Consider the following 21,219-nt stretch of genomic DNA (forward strand, 5'->3'; position numbering starts at 1 on the left):
TTTCATAATTTTGTAGAGATAGAGTCTCCCTATGTTGCCCTGGCTGGTCTGGAACTCCTGGGCTCTCAAGTGATCCTCCCATCTTGGCCTCTCAAAGTGTTGGTATTACAAGCAAGAGCCACTGCACCTGGCTGCCAATATTCTTAACAATATATATAAACCATATGTTGAATGCTTTGCTTAATTAATAATTATCATTTATTGATCACTTATTATGGGTCACGCACTATTCCAGTTCTTTTAATCCTCACAAAAACTCTATGGTTTGGTTACTAGTATTAGTATTGTCATTATATTGCCAGACAAACTGAGTCACAGAGAGGTTAAACTGAGTCACAGAGCGGTTAAACTGAGTCACAGAGAGGTTAAGCAACCTGCTCGAGGTTGTACAGTGAGAAATGGGAAACTTAACCCAATCTGGTCATGAGCCGTCTAGGGTTTGTAGATTTATCTATATCCTTCAAAAGCATTCTGCATCGGCCAGGCGCGGTGGCTCATGCCTGTACTCCCAGCACTTTGGGAGGCTGGGGTGGGCAGATCACAAGGTCAAGAGATCGAGACCATCCTGGCCAACATGGTGAAACCCCGTCTCTACTAAAAATACAAAATTTAGCCAGGTTTGGTGGCTCGCTCCTGTAGTCCCAGCTACTTGGGAGGCTGAGGCAGGAGAATCACTTGAACCCGGGAAGCGGAGGTTGCAGTGAGCCGAGATCACATCAGAGATGAAGCTCATGAAGTTGGAAGTGGTCATTCGCATAAACTTAAATATAGGATCTTGAACTTTTAGGGCAAATCATTAAGAAAGGAAATCATCTTTTATGTTTAAATCTCAGAACAGTAGGGATCTTCAGGCATTTCAGTAGGACGCTTGTGCCATGTCATAGCTGTGCAGACTTTTGCAAATTTTAAATGAAAAGATATGTGTAAAAGTTGATGTCATCCAAATATCCCCAGACACTGGTGAGTCCTAAAAATGGAATTGATGAAGGCAGTGCCAAGGCATGAAGTCACTAGATGTCTCTTAATCAAATTATTTATTTTGCAGGTTAAAATGGAGAAGGAACTAAGTTTTGAGGGACTATGAAAGAAACAAATGAAAATGACACCTTAGATTTACAGATATATGTCTTCTGAAGGAGTCATGGTCCTATCAAAACAATGACCTCATTTAGAATTATTACTGAGGCATAAGAATTCTCATTTTACAAGTAGAGAAAATGTAGCACAAAGATGACATCACCCATCAAAAGTCCCACAGTGGGTTGGCAGCATTAAGTATAAACTAATATAACATTTTTGGATGACAATATGGTGATCACTGTCTAAATTTAATACGTGTGTGTCCTTTGACCCAGCAATTCCACTTCTAGGAATTTATCCTATAGATATACTTCTACAAGTCTTGGTGCAGTGGCTCACGCCTGTAATTCCAGCCCTTTGAGAGGCCGAGGTAGGTGGATCACCTGAGGTCAGGAGTTCGAGACTAGCCTGGCCAACGTGGCAAAACCCTGTCTCTACTAAAAATATAAAAATTAACCGGGTGTGGTGGCACTTGCCTGTAATCCCAGCTACTTAAGAGGCTGAGGCAGGAGAATTGCTTGAATCCGGGAGGCGGATGTTGCAGTGACCCGAGACTGCGCCACTGCACTCCAGTCTGGGCAACAGAGCAAGACTCTGTCTCAAAAAAAAAAAAAAAAAAAAAAAGAAAAAGAAAAACAAATACTTCTACAAGTAAGCTAGAATATAGCTACACCAATGTTTATGGAGCATGGTTCATAATACAAGCCAACTATCCATTCATAGGAATTGGTTTTATAAAAGTATGGTACAGCTCTATCATTTTTATGGAGCCACTAAAAATAATGGAATAGATCTGTGTGTGCTGGCACGAAACAGATGGCAATGATACATTGTCAAGTGAAGAAAAAACAAGCAAGTTACGGTACAGCATATGTAATATGGTTACATGCTTATAAATATATATATTTATGGTTTTTTTATTTTTTTGAGACAGTCTTGCTCTGTCACCCAGGCTAGAGTGCAGTAGTGCGATCACGGCTCACTTCAACCTCCACCTCCTGGTTCACACAATTCTCATGCCTCAGCCTTCCGAGTAGCTGGGACTACAGGCATGTGCCACCACGCCTGGCTAATTTTTTTGTATTTTTAATAGAGACGGAGTTTCACCATGTTGGCCAGGCTGATCTCGAACTCCTGGCCTCAAGTGATCCACCTGCCTCGGCCTCCCAAAGTGCTGGGGCTATGGGTGTGAGCCACCGTGCCTGGCCTATATTTATTTGCATGTTGATAGATGAATGGGAAAACTATGGGCTGATATACTCAACAGTGATTGTCTTTGGAAAATACATCACTAAAACTTGACCTTTTTTGTTAGATGACAGACTGTTGGTCACAAAGGTTCTCAACTAATGCTAGAACCCACTTCCTGAGCCACAGGCTAGAGTGTTCCCTGTACCCAGGTTCTCTCTCTGGTGGCCAAACCCTTCTCTGCTCCTCAAATGTAGATGGACAGAGGATTTGGAAGGAGGGAGAAAAGAATATCCTTATGCTGATTCACTTAACCCTGGTTTCTTGCTTTAGTGAAAAGATCTTCCCAAAACACTCATGTATATCCTGCAGCCTTTGAATGGTGCTCTCAGCCTCCTCTACCACCAAGCCTCCCCTGTACTTGTGGTCTGTGGGCACTTCAGTGTCAGGGTGCAGGTTGGGAGGCATGGCCAGACACTGCCTGCTGTCCAGCCTGTGGGTCCTTAGTTACCATGCTGGGAAGCTTTGCAGTGGACCACTGCGGCCTATTGGGCACTTGGGTTACAGAACAGCATGGCCTGGGATGGCCCTAGCCTCTTTGGTATCAAGTAGATTCGGGTTCAAATCCCTGGTCTCTGGCCTGACTGGCTACGTGGACTTGTGCAAGCCGTGTATCCTCCCAGCTCCGGTTTCCTCATCTGTACGATGGAGATAATCTCACCTCTCTATCAGGTGTGAGGACTACATGGAAACATAAGGTGCTTAGTGTAGTGTCTGGCACATGGTATAAGCTCCATCGCTCTTAGCTACTCCCTAGTTGCAGACATCCTTCTCTGCTCTTGGCAGTGCATCCAATTACATGGGCTAGGAAGGAAAGAACTAAGTTCCAGCATACCTTATTTATTTATTTATTTTGAGACGAGGTCTTGCTCATTGCCCAGGCTGGAGTGCAGTGGTGCAGTCACAGCTCACTGCAGCCTCGTGTTCCTAGGCTCAAGCAATCCTCCCACCTCAGCTTCCTGAGTAGCTGGGACTACAGGAGTGCGCTACCACGCCTGGCTAATTTTATTTTTTGTAGAGACGGGGTCTCATTGTGCTGCCCAGACTGGTCTCAAACTCCTAGGCTCAGGCAATTTTCCTGCCTTGGCCTTCCAAAGTGCTAGGATTACAGCCACGACCCCAGCCTTCAGCATAGCCTGAGGTCACAAGCAGGTGGGGTGGCTAAGATGAGGTGTTCATCTTAAGAACAGCCTTTAAACCACAGGGAAATCCTAATCACTAGGATTTGTCATTGTAATCTAAATTAAAATTAGGGAAAAGAACTTTCTCCCATCTCCACCCTCTACTCCCGGCTTTCATGTTTTCCCTCTAGAAGGAAATATTGCTCTAAGAAACTTACTATATTCGGGAATAAAATGGTGTTCAGTATGTTATACAGTGTCCTCTTTATGAAAGAAAAATCAAATCTCAGCTCCAGGAATGTGTGCTTCCAAGAAACTTACTTAATCTTGAGGACACAATAAACCATTAATGATCCTATTTCCTTTATTGTTGTGGCTTCCAGGAAGCTCAGAGCCATATTTCTATTTATTATAGGAACATTTTTGAGGCCATGATGCATATTGTATAATGTATTAGGGAAGTTCTGAGTATTTCTTGAACAAATGGTTTGTCTTTTTTCTTATGGACACTGTGAATTTATGTAATAGATTCTATTTCCATCTTTACTTTGGCACGTTTTCCTAAGAAACTTCTACGTTGGTCAAAGGGTACAAACTTTCAGTTATAAGATGAATAAGTTCTGGGGATCTAATGAAAAGTATGGTAACTACAGTTAATAATACTGAATTGTTTATTTAAAAATTGATGAGAGAGCAGATTTTAAGTGTCCTCACCACACACATACACACACACAAATCGTAACTATGGGTGATGGATGTGTTCATTAATTTGATCATAGTAATAATTACACAGTGTGTATGATACGGTTTGGCTCTGTGTCCCCACCCAAATTCATCTTGAATTGTAATCCCCACTGGCGGGGGGTGACTGGATCATGGGGGAGACTTCCACCATACTGTTCTTATGATAGTGAGTGAGTTCTCATGAGATCTGATGGTTTATGTTTGACAGTTCCCCCCTCACTCTCTCTCTCTCCTGCTGCCATATAAGACGTGTCTTGCTTCCCTTTTGCCTTCCGCCATGATTGTAAGTTTCCTGAGACCTCCCCAGCTGTGCAGAACTATGAGTGCATTAAACCTCTTTTCTTTATAAATAACCCAGTCTCAGGTATTCTTTATAGCAGTGTGAAAACGGACTAATACAGTGTACAAATAATCATGCTGCACACCTTGAATATATATAATTTTTATTTGTCAGCATAGGCCTTGAAATTAAGTATTTTACTTACAGCACTGAGTGGCTTTATTTTTTTCCCTAACCTTAATTATTCCTTAATTACCACCTTTACCTAAAAATATCATATTGCGTGTATTTCTGTAACTACTAAAAACCACTCTTGGAATGAAGTAGGAAATAAACAGTTAAGCAAACAAAAAGTAGACAATTCATTTCCTTTGACAGATCAACCAATCTCTCCCTCCAAGTCTCTGCCTTTTCTTCAAAACATTAAGTGATAGTTATTTAGAGATTATTTCTGCATATGTAAAGAATACGCACACAAACACATATATGGTAAATTTATCTGATTATATATATGATGTATATATATGTGTGTGCATATATATATACACACACACATATGTAATTTAATCTGATGTTATGGGAATAATTTCTATGATTTCTTTCTCCCTGCTCATACTAGATGTCCAAATAAAATATGGATATTCAATTACAAAGCACATTTGAAAACAAATACTATGTGAGGCTAAAAATATGCTATTAATCGAGACACGATTTTTTTTACTACATCTCAAAAATGACTTGGGCGTCTTATTTTAAACTACATTGGCTGAAATTCTTACCATACACATTTTAAAATAATTCCTGCATCTGTCCTGATGGATAGAGACTTGAAGATAACTTCATACCACTTCCGTCCTAGAAGAAAATACTGTTTGGGACAGGCAGCCTCTGACTCACTGTAACGTGAGACGGGCTATATATGACCATGATTCCACCACCCCGACAGCTGATGTGACTCTCCCTCAGACCTCCTGTCTGCCCAAGGTTGCTCTAAGCTATGAACTTGGTAAAATCTATTTGTATTGTAAATGCCGGAGCACAATGTGGATAAAATGGCAACACCTTAAAAAGATACGCCTGTCTCCTGGATTTGTACATAGATGAGCTTTTTTTTTTTTAAATGAAGTTGAAAAACCATTTTCATTTGCAATCACCCCACTATTTTTTATTGCAAGTCTAAAAGAGAACTAGCATGCGCTTAACATCCGCTTTCAAACTGCTTCACTGGAAGCCTTTGAGGTCTAATTGAGGGGTCACGTTGGCTGGGAGATTTATTTTGTAACCCCCCACACTATCCAGATTCATAAGGTTTAAAATAGGAAGTAACTCTAGCGCATGAGCTTAATGAAATGATTCAACTCGGCGACAGTTAAAGGGAACAAGAAGTTCTGCTTCGCTTGATGTGCAGCAGGTTGTATTCGCTTCTCATAATTCTGCCCCTAGCTGGAGGCTTCAGTCCATGAAAACATAAACAGCAAGCACCCTGAGGCCCAGATAGGAAATTGAACAGGTCATAGGTCATGTTCCAGAAGATTCCAGAGAAGTTGGGTCTGAGGGCAGAACCTAAAAGAATGTCTTAACTCTCTGCATCTGTTCTCCAGGATGTGTTAGAACACTGGACAGAGACAGGGAAGTCCTGGACCCAGTCCCAGGCTCTCCTCTGCTGTGTGACCTTGCGCAAGTCACTCAATCTTGCTGGAACTCAATTTCTTCATATGTAAAATGAAGCCCAGAGCTTCATCCCCTAAATATGTACAGACTACCTGCTCTGTGCCAGGCTCATGATGAATAAGACAAACACGGTCCCTACATGAAAGCCCATGGAGCTTGGAGTCTATTGGAAGAAATCAACACAAATATTTTAATAATACTATCATGACAATAACTCACATTTATGGGAACCATATGCCAGGACTTGTTCTAAAGATCATCATCTCTTATAATTTTATAATAACATCTGTATGAGATAGACACTATTATTACTATCTCATTACCATTTTGCACAAGGGAAAACTGAGGCCTCATGAAGTTCACTAGATCAGGGTTACATGGATAGAAGTGGTACTCAGGATTCCAAGGGCAGGTCTGGCCAACTCCAAAGCCGGGTCCTTTATCTGTCCTTCCTGCTGTCTTGACTTCCTTCTTAACTGATGACAGACCTGGGGACAGACTTTAGAATTGGCTTGTTTGCCCAAAGACCATTTCACGGTCTCAGCGTAAATAGGAACCTATCCATGGGTTCACACTGGGGTATTTACCGAAGAGGTGTTTCTTGTTTGGAAAGCACAGTTCACTCCTTCTGGAGCCCTTGGAAGGTGGCACGGGAAGCCAACAGCAGATGGTGGAAGTGGAATTGCTTCCACCAGCCCCTCCAGCCCCTCTGCTGCGGACTGGATAACGGCATGAACTCCAGGTCTATTCTCCCTGCTCCAGAGCGAGCCCAGTCAGTCAATCAACCAACCGCAAATCAACTCCAAAGAATACAGACCAACAGAAAGAAACAGGCATGCTGCACTTTCCTCGACCTTTAAACTGATTATAGCCCTGATTGCCTTCCAGTTTTGAAGCCAAATGAAACTGCAGTTGTGCATGGAACAGAGGCCAGTGCTGAGCCAGCCAAACAGTAATAGCTCAAGCTGCTTCTTTATAAGGGCAGCTTAGACTGACAATTTGATGTGCTCCTACTCTGCACCAGGAACTTTCTGTTTATTGACTCGTTTAAAACTCACAGCTCCATTCATTCATTCATTCATTCATTCATTTGTTCACTTGATATTTATCTGCCACTCACTTTGTACCAGGCACTGTACTAGGAGATAAACCAGGCAGACACATCACATCAGGAGGTACCATGATGTCAATGTGTCCTATTATTTCATGTAGGTTACATGCTAGTGGGGAAGACAATTGTCCAGTAAATAAATTTAGGTTGGTGCAAAAGTAATTGCATTTAATGTCATTATTTTTAATGGCAAAAACCGCAATTATTTTTGCACCAACCTAATAGCAGCTGTACAGTCAAGCATCAGCAGGACTTGTCCAGAGCTGAGAGTACAGGCCCAAAGGACTCCACATTTAAAGAAAGCACAAAGCAACTGGGCATCTCGCATCTCCTTAGGTTCTCCATCCTGGCTGAGCAATAGGCACAGTGGCTGATGCCCGTAATCCCAGCACTTTGGGAGGCCGAGGAAGGAAGATCACTTGAGGTCAGGAGTTCAGGACCAGCCTGGCCAACATGGTGAAACCCCGTCTCTGCGAAAAATATGAAAATTAGCTGGGCATGGTGGCAAATGCCTGTAATCCCACCTACTTGGGAAGCTGAGGCATGAGAATCGCTTGAACCCCAGAGGTGGAGGTTACAGTGAGCCAAGATTATGCCACTGCACTCCAGCCTGGGTGACAGAGCGAGATCCTGTCTCAGAAAAAAAAAAAAAAAGAAAAGGAATAGAAAGTACAGAGTCCCAAGGTGAAGAAGGCATTGGCAAATTGCAAGAACAGAAAAGAGACTAGAGGGGCTGCAGTCCACTGAAGGAGGATGGGGACAGGGTAGGATGGGGAGGTTAGAGGACCCAAGGCATGATGGCCTATGGCCTGCTGAGGGATGTATGACTATTTTTTGTAGTTTCTCATAATCATAATCATAAAGTACTATGTGCTTATCTAAAAGATTCCAACAGTGTGGTTCCACCCCTCTGGTCCAAATTCTCAAAGGTAACTACCAATAATTTTTTTCCAGACTGTTTAGCATCTCTGTGGTTCCGTGCATATATATACACATTTATTTATTTATTTATTTATTTATTTATTTATTTATTTATTTATTTTTTGAGACAGAGTCTGGCTGCGTTGCCTAGGCTAGAGTGCAGTAGCACGATCTCGGCTCACTGCAACCTCTGCCTTCTGGGTTCAAGTAGCTGGGATTATAGGTGCCCACCACAAAGCCTGGAAAATTTTTGTATTTTTAGTAGAGACAGGGTTTCACTATGTTGGCCAGGCTGGTCTTGAATTTCTGACTTGAGGTGATCCACCTGCCTCAGGCTTCCAAAGTCCTAGTATTACAGACCATGCATATATTTTTTATATGAATAAAATCTTATAGTTCTGCAATTTAATTTTCTCCACTTGAAAACATATCAGGCCAGGCGCGGTGGCTCACACCTGTAATCCCAGTACTTTGGGAGGCTGAGGCGGGCAGATCACCTGAGGTCAGGAGTTTGAGACTAGCCTGGCCAATATGGATGGTGAAACTCCATCTCTACTAAAAGTACAAAAATTAGCCAGGCATGGTGGCAGGTGCCTGTAATCCCACCTACTTGGGAGGCTGAGGCAGGCGAATTGCTTGACTCTGGGAGGCAGAGGTTGCAGTGAGCCAAGATCGAGCCACTGCACTCCTCCAGCTTGAGCCACAGAGCGAGACTCCATCTCAAAAAAAAAAAAAAAAAAAAAAAAAAAAAAGAACATATCAGCCAGGCGCGCTGGCTCATGCCTGTAATCCCAGCACTTTGGGAGGCTGAGGTGGGCAGATCACTTGAGGTCAGGAGTTCAAGACTAGCCTGGCCAACATGGTGAAACCCTGTCTCTACTAAAAATACAAAAATTACCCAGGCATGATGGAGCATGCCTGTAATCCCAGGTACTCAGAAGGCTGAGGCTGGAGAATCATTTGAACCCAGAAGGCGGAGGTTGCAGTGAACCGAGATCGCACCACTGCACTCCAGCCTGGGCAAACTGAGTGAGACTCTGTCTCAAAAAAAAAAAAAAAAAAAAAAGAAGAAGATATTGGCTCATGAAATTATGGAGACTGAGAAGTCCCACAATCTGCCATTTGTAAGCCAGAGACCCAGGAAGTCCAGAGAACCAATAGTGTAGATTCTTGCCTGGGTTTGAAGGCCTGCGAGCCAGGAGCAGAAGGGCAGGAGAGATCAAGGCCCCAGCTCACATGGCCAGGCAGAGTTCATGCAACCTTCCTCTACTTTTTTGTTCTATTTAGGCCCTTGACAGATTGGATGAAGCCCAGTGGGGAGGTTCATCTGCTTTATTCAGTCAATCAAATCAAATGCTAATCTCTCTGGAAACACCTTGACAGACAGACCTAGAAATAATGTTTAATCTGGGCATCTCACAGCCTAGTAAAGTTGACACATAAAATTAGCCATCACAAAAGGGGAGAAGACAAGCATAAAATACCATTTGAGTTCAGACACACAATCAACAACTTAGAAGAATAACTATAACTATCCATCATACTGATAGACACTGTGTTTCCAAAATAATGGGTTATTCTTGATGTCTTGTAGCTTCAAAAATAGAAACCTGCAGACACAGGGAGACATTGAATTTGTCCCTGTGGGAGAGAAATAGCCCTGTAAATTATATCACATCACCTCTGTCATTGCACAGCAGAATCTTAATATGCAGCCACTTCCCCCATGCACAAGCTGAGTTCCATGCAGACAAGGACCTTACAAAACCTCAGAGGGCCTCCTTCTTGAGCCTGGAATAAGAATCAGGCTTTTCTTGAATGAACTAAGGACTGTGAATCCAGCAACTTACCTTTTTGTTCTTGCTTGGCCCAGAAAATTTTGACTCGCTGGTGAATGTGCTTGGCCTCGCGCAGTTTCTTCTGCCACTGACGCAGCTCTTGAATCTCAGGATCACAGCGAACCTGGAAAATCCCAGTAAAACTTCAGTCCCTTTTCAACATACTTCTGTACACGAGCTTATTAACCCTGCATGGAAAATCCTTTACAAACCAATTGGATGTACTTTTGATTCTCAATGAATCATCGTCCTAAATGAATTATTGACACTCCTAGAGCTTACATCATATTTGAGCATAAATGAGGTTGTGTGAAGATTTGCTATAGTAACAGTAGGTTAAGAATGAGCAGGTCTGTGCTGTCCAATAGAAAGATAATGCAGCCACCACATTTGTAACTTTAAACTTCCTAGCTGGCATCTCATTTTAAAAAGTAAAAGCAAGCAGATAAGATTATTTTTAAGAATGTATTTCACAGCCGGGCGCGGTGGCTCAAGCCTGTAATCCCAGCACTTTGGGAGGCTGAGACGGGCAGATCACGAGGTCAGGAGATCGAGACCATCCTGGCTAACACAGTGAAACCCCGTCTCTACTAAAAAAATACAAAAATCTAGCCGGGCGAGGTGGCAGGCGCCTGTAGTCCCAGTTACTCAGGAGGCTGAGGCAGGAGAATGACGTGAACCTGGGAGGCGGAGCTTGCAGTGAGCTGAGATCCGGCCACTGCACTCCAGCCTGGGCAACAGAGCCAGACTCCATCTCAAAAAAAAAAAAAAAGAATGTATTTCACTTGGCCAGGCATGGTGGCTTATGCCTGTAATCCCAGCACTTTGGGAGGCCGAGGCTGACAGATCACCTGAGGTCAGGAGTTCGAGACCAGTCTGGCCAACATGGTAAAACCCCCTCTCTACTAAAAGTACAAAAATTAGCTAAGCACGGTGGCAGGTGCCTGTAATACCAGCTACTTGGGAGGCTGAGGCAAGAGAATCACTTGAACCCAGGAGGTGGAGGTTGCAATGAACCGAGATCGCGCCATTGCACTCCAGCCTGAACAAACAAACAAGAATATATCTCACGTAACCTAAAACATTCAAAATCTTATTCCTTCAACATGTAATTAATATAAAAAATTATTATTATTATTATTTTTTTTGAGACGGAGTCTCGCTCTGTCGCCCAGGCTGGAGTGCAGTGGCTGGATCTCAGCTCACTGCAAGCTCCGCCTCCCGGGTTCCCGCCATTCTCCTGCCTCAGCCTCCCGAGTAGCTGGGACTACAGGCGCCCACAACCGCGCCCGGCTAATTTTTTGTATTTTTAGTAGAGACGAGGTTTCACCGTGGTCTCGATCTCCTGACCTTGTGATCCGCCCGCCTCGGCCTCCCAAAGTGCTGGGATTACAGGTGTGAGCCACCGCGCCCGGCCTAAAAAATTATTATGCAGGGCATGGTGACTCATGCCTGTAAATCCCAGTACTATGAGAGGCCAAGGTAGGAGGATTGCTCAAGCCCAGGTGTTCAAGACCAGCCTGGGCAACATAGCAAGGCGTCATCTCTATAAAAAATAAACAAAATTAGCTGGTGGTGGTGAACGCCTGTAGTTCCAGCTACTCAGGAGGCTGAGATAGCAGGATTGCTCAAGCCTGGGAGGTTGCGGCTAAGGTGAGCCAAGACTGTGCCACTGCACTCCAGCCTGGGTGACAGAGTGAGATCCTGTCTCAAAAAAATAAAAATACAAAATTTATGAGTTATCTTACTTTCTGTTTTGCATGCTAAAGTCTTCAACACTGTGTGTTTTTGCACTTAAAACATACTTCATTGGCTGGGCGTGGTGGCTCACGCCTGTAATTGCAGCACTTTGGGAGGCCGAGGCAGGTGGATCACGAGGTCAGGAGATCAAGACCAACCTGGCTAACATAGTGAAACCCTGTCTCTACTAAAAATACAAAAAATTAGCCAGGCGTGCTGGTGGACACCTGTAGTCCCAGCTACTGGGAGGCTGAGGCCTCCAGTAGGAGAGGAGAATGGCGTGAACCCGGGAGGCGGAGCTTGCAGTGAGCCGAGATCGCACCACTGCACTCCAGCCTGGGAGACAGCGAGACTCCATCTCAAAAAAACAAAACAAAACAAAACAAAAAACTTCATTTCAAGTGTTCAACAGACACATGTAGCTGGTGGTTACTACATAGAACAGCACAGTTCTAGGCTCACCACAGTTAATGTATTAACCACAGTTCTGTGTAACACTGACTGCTTACTTCATACCAACTTTAGCGCTAGATGTTGAAATTAAAGAGATGAATAATAGTAATTGTAACAATAATTATTTTTATTTTTATTATAGCTCATATTTATTGAGCATTTATCTCCCAGGCATGGTTTGAAGTATCTTACAAATTTTATTTCATAGAGATAGAGTCTTGCCATGTTGCCCAGGCTGGTCTCAAACTCCTGGGCTCAAGCCTTGGCCTCCAAAAGTGCTGGGATTACGGGTGACAGCCACTGTGCCTGGCCAAATATTTTACAATTTTTTTTTTTTTTTTTGATACGGAGTTTTCGCTCTTGCTGCCCAGGCAGGAGTGCAGTGGTGCAATCTCAGCTCACTGCAATCTCCACCTCCCAGATTCAAGCAATTCTCCTGCCTCAGCCTCCCAAGTAGCTGGAATTACAGGTGTGCGCCACCAGGCCTGGCTAATTTTGTATTTTTAGTAGAGACAGGGTTTCATCATGTTGGTCAGGCTGGTCTCAAACTCCTGACCTCAAGTGAACCATCTGCCTTGGCCTCCCAAAGTGCTGGGATTACAGGTATGAGCCACTGCTCCCGGCCTATTTTACAAATTTGAATCACTAAGCCACACGGATAAGGCAGGATTGGTTATCCCCATGTTACAGATGAGATAACTGAGTTTTAGTGGCTTGCCAAGTCGTATTGGAAATGGTGGAGCTGCAATTAAAACTTGAATGGGGCTGGGCGCGGTGGCTCACGCCTGTAATCCCAGCACTTTGGGAGGCTGAGGCGGGCGGATCACAAGGTCAGGAAATCGAGACCACGGTGAAACCCCGTCTCTACTAAAAATACAGAAAATTAGCCGGGCGCGGTAGCGGGTGCCTGTAGTCCCAGCTACTCAGGAGGCTGAGGCAGGAGAATGGTGTGAACCCAGGAGGCGGAGCTTGCAGTGAGCAGAGATTGCACCACTGCACTCCAGCCTGGGGGACAGAGCTAGACTCCATCTCAAAAAAAAAAAAAAACAACCAAAAAAAAACTTGAATGGATTGATTCCAGCTGCCCTTGAGAAACTTCAAGTGTAGGAGGAGACACAGGAATAAGATCAGTAAGGTATGGTAAGAGTAGGGAAATTGGTGAGTGCAAGGGAAAACAGAGGGGGCATCCAACCCAGCCTTGGACAGGTCAGAAAACCCCTGGGCTGTTTTGAAGGATGAACTAGAGTTTACCATGGGAAGAAGGGATGGAGTGTAATGGTGTTCCTCGGAGGGATACTGGCCTCTGCAAAAGGTGCAGAAGGGTGAAACAGTCTTGGATGATCCAGGAACTCCAAGGCGACAAAGTAACAAAGGGCTCAGAAAGGCCCCAGCCACTCACATCCTTCCTCTTCCTGATTCATCTTTCTACCTCTTCACTTGCCAGAGGAGCTGCATCTCACAAAGCAGATTCCAAGACTGGAAGGGAGTGATTTTATATATGTGGAAGTGTGTCAACTTTATCTTGAAAGATAAGTTAAAGTCACAAAAGAATGCTGCGAGACATACCAAGAAATGAGATCCAACATTTTCCAAAGAAGTCCCTGACTCAGCTCTCTAGATTAACTATTCAATAGGGCTACTTTGGGGGTTCCCCTTATTTCGGGGGTCCCCAACCCCTGCAGCCACAGCCACAGGCTAGTACTGGTCCATGGCCTCTTAGGAACCAGGCAGTACAACAGAAGATGAGTGGCGAGTGAGCAGTGAAGCTTCATCTGTATCTGCAGCCACTCCCTATTGCTCACATTACCACCCGAGCTCCACCTCCTGTCAGATCAGTGGCAGCATTAGATTCTCATAGGAGCATGAACCTTATTGTGAACTGCATATGTGAGGGATCTAGGCTGCGTGCTCCTTATGAGAATCTAACTAATGCCTCATGATCTGTCACCATCTCCCATCACCCCCCAGATGGGACCACTTAGTTGCAGGAAAACAAGCTCAGGGTTGCCACTGATTCTACATGATGGTGAGTTGTATAATTACTTCATTACATATTATAATGTAATAATAATAGAAATAAAGTACACAATAAATGTAATGTGCTTGTATCATCCCAAAACCATCCCCCTACCCCAGTCCCCCATCGATGGAAAAACTGTTTTCCATGAAACTGGTCCCTGGTGCCAAAAAGGTTGGGGACCACTGTCTTAATCAGTTTATTTATTTATTTATTTTATTTTATTTTTTTAAGAGGGAGTCTCATTTTGCTGCCTAGGCTGGAGTGCAGTGGTGCGATCTCACCTCACTGCAACCTCTGCCTCCTGGGTTCAAGCAATTCTCCTGCCTCAGCCTCACGAGTAGCTGGGATTACAGGCATGCACCACCACATCTGACTAATTTTTGTTGTTTTAGTAGAGACTGGGTTTTGCCATGTTGGCCAGGCTGGTCTCGAACTCCTCACCTCACGTGGTCTGTCCACCTCGGCCTCCCGAAGTGCTGGCATTACAGTCGTGAGCCACTGCGCCCGCCCAGCTCCATTCATTTTAAATGAGGCAGTAGCTGTGGATTCTGGAGGAACAGTTGCCTGAACTGGAATGAGCATGTAGAACTGGGGCAGTCACATTCCACATGCCCAGGTCAGTGCTTCCCTCTCTAGGCCATGGTCCCTTCCTGTCTCTCCAGGGACCCCAGGTGCCCAGAAGGGTGGCCTCCTTGCTCCTCCTCTCTTCTTAAAGTCACAACTCAGACCTACTGGTCTGATAGTCAGGAACTACTGTCTCTCCTGCTGGGAGGGATGCAGGGCAAACTGAGGCAGAAATAGTAATCTGCCAGGCCTGCAGGACCCAGCATTTAAGAGAAACTGGTGAAGGGAGCGCAGGGTGAGGACAGACCAGAGAGCCAGGCTTGTCTAAGGGGATCAGCTGCTCCCCAGCTCTGCTGACATGGGGATGCCACCAAGCCAGAGCTCGATCTCTTGCTTTTTCAGATCACCGCTGGATCTTGGGACTTCCTATCTTGGTCCCTGGGCTTCCTACCATGGTCACTGCTATCCTTTGAGGGTGCCCAAGTCTGGGCTACCAAGTTTCAACTTGCTCGAGTCACCCACACATCCACCATCTTAGGACACAAACACAGTCCCCAAAGAGCAAGATTGAGCCAGGTTTCACCACCAGCTACCTCCCAGCCCCAGAACTACCATTCCCTCTCGTCTCTCCCCTACTGATAGAGGGGCCACCTCTTCCGACTCTCTTAATAATTTTACATCAAAGAGCCTTGTTTTCCTTTCCTTCCACTGAAATTTTATCAGATTCACAAGTAACCTCAGTGATTTTTTTAAAATTTGGTCAAATACACATAGCATAAACTGTACCATTTTAATCCTTCTAAAGTATACAGTTCAGTAGCATTAAGTTACACTTACAATGTTATGTGACCATCACCATTCTCTCGTTGCAACACATTTTCATCAGGCCAAAAGGAAATCCCAGATTCTTTAAGCAGTGAATTCCCATTCTCCCCTCTCCCTACCCCAGCCAGCCATAGCCTCTCTGTGTCTTTATATCCACATTCTCTCTGGATTTGCCTATTCTGGATATTTCCTACAAACGGAATCATATAATCATGTGTCCTTTGTGTCTGGATTCTTCCAGTCAGCATATATTTTAAGGTTTATCCAGATTGCAGCATGTATCAGTACTTCATTCCTGAATAATATCTATCATATAGGTATGCCACATTTATTTTTATCCATTCATCACTTAATGTAACATTTGTTTTGCTTTTTTTTTTTTGAGACTCTGTCACCCAGGCTGGAAGGCAGTGGTGCCATCTCAGCTCACTGCAACCTCCGCCTCCCTGGTTCAAGCAATTCTCCTGCCTCAGCCTCCCGAGTAGCTGGGATTACAGGCACTTGCCACCACGCCCAACTGATTTTTGTGTTTTTAGTAGAGACAGGGGTTTCACCATGTTGGCCAGTTGCTCTCGAACCCCCGACCTTGCCTTGTGATCCACCTGCCTTGGCCTCCCAAAGTGCTGGGATTACAGGTGTGAGCCACTGCCCGGCCTTTTTTTTTTTTTTTTTTTTTTTGAGACAGGGTCTCATTCTGTCGCCCAGATTGTAATGCAGTGATGCATGATCTTGGCTCACTGCAACCTCCACCTCCCAGGGTCAAGCAATTCTCTCACCTCAGCTGGGACTACAGGCACGCCACTGCACCCAGCTAATTTTTTAATTTTTTGCTTTTGTAGAGACAAAGTTTCACTATACTACCTAGGCTGGTCTCAAACTCCTGCATTCAAGCAATCCTCCTATCTCAGCCTCCCAAAGTACCTGGATTACAGGTGTGAGCCACCGAGTCCAGCACTTAATGGAACATTTGAGTTGTTTCTACCTTTTGGCTATTGGGAACAGGGCTGCTATGAACATTTGCGTATGAGTTTTTATTTGTTTGTTTATTTATTTATTGAGATGGAGTCTCGCTCTGTTACCCAGGCTGGAGTGCAGCGGCATGGTCTCGCCTCACTGCAACCTCCACTTTCAAGCCATTCTCCTGACTCAGCCTCCTGAGTAGCTGGGATTACAGGCACATACTACCATGCCTGGCTAATTTTTTGTATTTTTAGTAGACACGGGGTTTCACCACGTTGGCCAGGCTGGTCTTAAACTCCTGACCTCAGGTGATCCACCTGCCTCGGTCTCCCAGAGTGCTGGGATTACAGGCGAGTTTTTGTTTAAATACCTATTTTCAATTTGGAAGGGGAGCTGTCGACCTAGAAGTCGAACTTCTGGGTCACATGGGTAATTTTACATTCGACTTATTGAGAAAACAAACTGGTTGTCACAGTGGCTGAATCATCTTATATTCTCACCAGCAATGAATGAGGGTTCTAATTGAACCACATTCTTGTCAACACTTGTTATTTTCGATTTTTTTAATTTTAAATTTAAATTTCATTTTTAATTTAATTTAATTTTTTGAAATAGGGTCTCACTTTTTTGCCCAGGCTGGTCTCAAACTCCTGGGCTCAAGTGATCCTCCCACCTCATTCTTCTGAGCAGCTGGGACTACAGGTGTGTACCACTGTGCCTGGCTCTGTTTGTTTTCACTATAGCCATCCTAGTAGATATGAAGTGGCATCTCATTGTGGTTTAAATTTGCACTTCTCTAATGTTTAACAACATCAAGCATCTTTTCAGGTGCTTGTTGGCTGTCTGTATATCTTCTTAGAGAAACGTCTATTCAAGGCCTTTGTCCATTTTATTTGTTTACTTTTTTCTCCCTCCACTTCCCTTTGCCCTTTTGGAAAGTGGGTTGCTTGTCATTTTGTTGTTGAGTTGTAAGAGTTTATTATATGTTTTGGACACTATACCCTTCTCAAATATATTATTTACAAGTATTTTCTGCCATTCCGAATGTTGTCTTTTCACTCTCTTAATAGTGTCCTTTGATGTAAAAGGTTTTAATTTTTATAAAATCAAATTTATCTTTTTTTTTTTTTTTTGAGACAGAGTTTCCCTCTGGTGCCCAGGCTGGAGTGCAATGACGCAATTTTGGCTCACTGCAACCTCTGTCTCCCGGGTTCAAGTGATTCTTGTGACCGGGAACCAAGAGCATGATCTCAGCTCACTGCAACCTCCACCTCTCAGACTCAAGCAATTCTCCTGCTTCAGCCTTCTGAGTAGCTGGGACTACAGGCACCCGCCACCACGACCGGCTAATTTTTGTATTTTTAGTAGAGATGGGGTTTCACGATGTTGGCCAGGCTGGTCTCGAACTCCTGACCTCAAGTGATCTGCCAGCCTCAGCCTCTCAAAGTGTTGGAATTACAGGCATGAGCCAACGCACCCAGCCCCTTGTGGAATTTGAAACAAAAGAATAAGCAGCAAAAGCTACCGTGATAGGTCCAGATCCACCAGTGGTGGGGAGCCCAGCCTTAACAGACTCACCGTCATGGACATCCTTTAACGTTTCATCTCTCTGATCCTGTTCTTCTATAGCAAAGGCCTCCAGCAGATTTTGATAACTAGGAAACTTGGGGAGAAATATTGGGATTGTGGTGATCTCAATCCCTTTCCTCCCAGAAAATTCTAGATTTTTTATGCCAATCGATCCAATGCCACCCCAGAGCTTTACTCACCGAGAGGAATTTGGATAGATGGTCTTGTCAAGCTCGAGAAAAATAAAGTCCTTCCTATTACTACTTCTTCCAGAGCATAGTGTGCCTTACTTGTTTTAAGAAAACCATTCAACTGATTTTTTCCTCCCAAATAAAGAAGATTGGTTGTTTTCAGCCAAACTTACAAATGGAAGTTTATCTTGCTTAATAAAAAGAAAATACACGGCCGGGCGCGGTGGCTCAAGCCTGTAATCCCAGCACTTTGGGAGGCCGAGGCGGGTGGATCACGAGGTCAGGAGATCGAGACTATCCTGGCTAACATGGTGAAACCCCGTCTCTACTAAAAATACAAAAAACTAGCCGGGCGTGGTGGCGGGCGCCTGTAGTCTCAGCTACTTGGGAGGCTGAGGCGGGAGAATGGCGTGAACCCGGGAGGCGGAGCTTGCAGTGAGCCGAGATCACGCCACTGCACTCCAGCCTGGGAGCACAGCGAGACTCCGTCTCAAAAAAAAAAAAAAAAAAAAAAGAAAATACACAATTTATCTCTAAATATATATAAAAAACGGCCGGGCATGATGGCTCATGCCTGTAATCCCAACACTTTGGGAGGTCGAGACGGGCAGATCACCTGAGGTCAGGAGTTCGAGACCACCCTGTCCAACATGGTGAAACGTCATCCCTACTAATAATACAAAAATTAGCTGGGCATCGTGGCACATGTCTGTAATCCCAGCTACTCAGGAGGCTGAGACAGGCAGATCACTTGAACCCAGGAGGCGGAGGTTGCAGTGAGCCAAAATCACGCCATTGCACTCCAGCCTGAACGACAAGAGTGAAACTCCGTCTCAAAAAAAAAAAAGAAAAGAAAAATGTATATATGTAAAACATTATATACGCGTATACACACACACACACACACACACAAAGTAGTGTGTCATGCAAATCTCAGAGAGGAAAATCAGCTCTATATTAATGTCACAGAACATGGGATAAGGCCCCAAACCTTTTTTATTACAAACCAATGTTTTTACAGTATTTCTTAAAGTCTTATAAGAATCAGGCATCCTAGACATCTCTGATCTGGGTAGGATGGGTTATCATATCTTATCATATCTTACTAACCATAACTTTAGCTGTGATCTCAGCAACCCAAACCCTCCTAGAGGCGAAGGGCGGGGGAGGAGGCAAACAAGGGATTAACCCCAACTTTCCCACAGGCTCGTGTTTATCAGGATCTAATAGCACAAGAATCCCCATACTTATGGACCGCGACAACTGATAACCTTCATGAGTATAAGCCCAACGGATCTTCTGAATCCTTAAAGGAAGGTCTAGTTACAATCAGCAACTTGACTATGTTTTATCACAGTCAAATTCTTTCTTTACAGTTGGTTTACCCTTAATGTTTGGAAGGACATACAAGGTGGGTTCGTCATCAGGGACTATCACTTTTTAGTCCATGTTTTTCTGGACTGGATTGTTTGGGATATTTACAGTGAGCATGTATTGTTTTAGGAATACAAGAAGTGTTTACATTTTTAAGCTAACAGGTTCTGAGAGGCAAATAAAAGTCCTTTAACTTATAAATAATTAATTAATTTTTCCTATAATCGTTTGACTCTCCATTACCTAAATACTCAACAAAAAACCAGAAGCACCCATTTCACCATCATTCTAGAAGCCTGCAGTTGTTCATAGGCTTCTGCTGACCAGTTTAGTGATTTTGCTCTGTCTGGCCAGAGACCCTTTCATCTTTTCCTTAATTTCCTTCATTTTGAAGGGAGGACTGCTATTTACCCATGGAGAATACAGCAGCCGTGTTAGTTCATTACCAGGGAAGCCTGGATCTCTAGAGAAGGCTTTTGTGAGCCCTGGGGAAAGCATGCACCCATTGAACTGGGCTAATCCCAGTCATTATCATCATGATTAGGGAATCAATTTCAATGGCAGTGGTTGTGCCAATCAGCAAATACCATAGAGTGCAGTTTAATGTTTAACACATAAACAATTTCATTGCCAAACAAAGCCTCCCTTACTTTGTTTCTACTGTTATTTCAAAAAAGCTTTCTTTTATTTTTAAAAATTACTGTGTGGAGTCCATTTGCTCCTCCAAGACGGGAACATAAATAGGGTATATGTTATTTATGTCAGTTTTTAAAAAAAATGCCCATGACACCATCAGATTCTCCTAATTATAGATTACCCTGATGGAAGCCAGTACAGGGTACCATATTGGTTTTAAAAGCCAACCCTGGATCTGATAGCCTGAGGCTGAATCTCAGCTCCACAAATTACAAACTGAGGAGCCTTGGGCAGGTTCCTTAAACTCCCTGAGCCTCACTGTTCTCACCTGTAAAATGGGGATAATAAAAATATTTTTTCATTGGGTTGGTGTGAAAATAAGCTGAGATAATACATGCAAAGTGCTAAACCAGTGTCATTACACATAGCAAGCTCTCACTGTTAGCAATTTCTTAAATCAATTGCTAAAGCACTGAGAATAATCTGATTCAGCTCTGAGGCTGAATCTTACAATTGCTATTAATACATGGAACTGGCTGAGGGGCCAGTGATTCAGAAAACTGAAAACAAGGCTCCTCCCAAGGGTTTACAAAGTGTTGAATATATAAATGATTTCATAATTTTATAATTTTAGGCATTAGCCAGACAGCAGAAAAAGTGTTGGCCAGGCGCGGTGGCTCACGCCTGTGTAATCCCAACACTTTGGGAGGCTGAGGCGGGTGGATCACCTGAGGTCAGGAGTTCAAGACCAGCCTGGCCAACATGGTGAAACCCCATCTCTACTAAAAATAGAAAAATTAGCTGGGCGTGGTGGCACGCACCTGTAATCCCAGCTACTTGATAGGCTGAGGTGGGAGAATCGCTTGAACCCGG

The 21,219-nt window shown here is 43.9% G+C and overlaps 1 protein-coding gene across 4 annotated transcripts in view; it reads right to left on the reverse strand.

The window, feature by feature from the left end:
* The window catches only part of IQCK (IQ motif containing K), a 138,002-nt gene that overhangs the window by 21,202 nt on the left and 95,581 nt on the right, over window positions 1-21,219 (reverse strand). For all 4 annotated transcript variants that reach the window (XM_025369493.1, XM_025369492.1, XM_025369494.1 and 1 more), the window contains one exon: window positions 10,027-10,138. In XM_025369493.1, the coding sequence (XP_025225278.1) occupies window positions 10,027-10,138 (112 nt within the window). The remainder of the gene's footprint in view (window positions 1-10,026; window positions 10,139-21,219) is intronic.

The sequence above is a fragment of the Theropithecus gelada genome, chromosome 20 (assembly GCF_003255815.1).
Source record: "Theropithecus gelada isolate Dixy chromosome 20, Tgel_1.0, whole genome shotgun sequence".
NCBI lineage: Eukaryota > Metazoa > Chordata > Mammalia > Primates > Cercopithecidae > Theropithecus > Theropithecus gelada.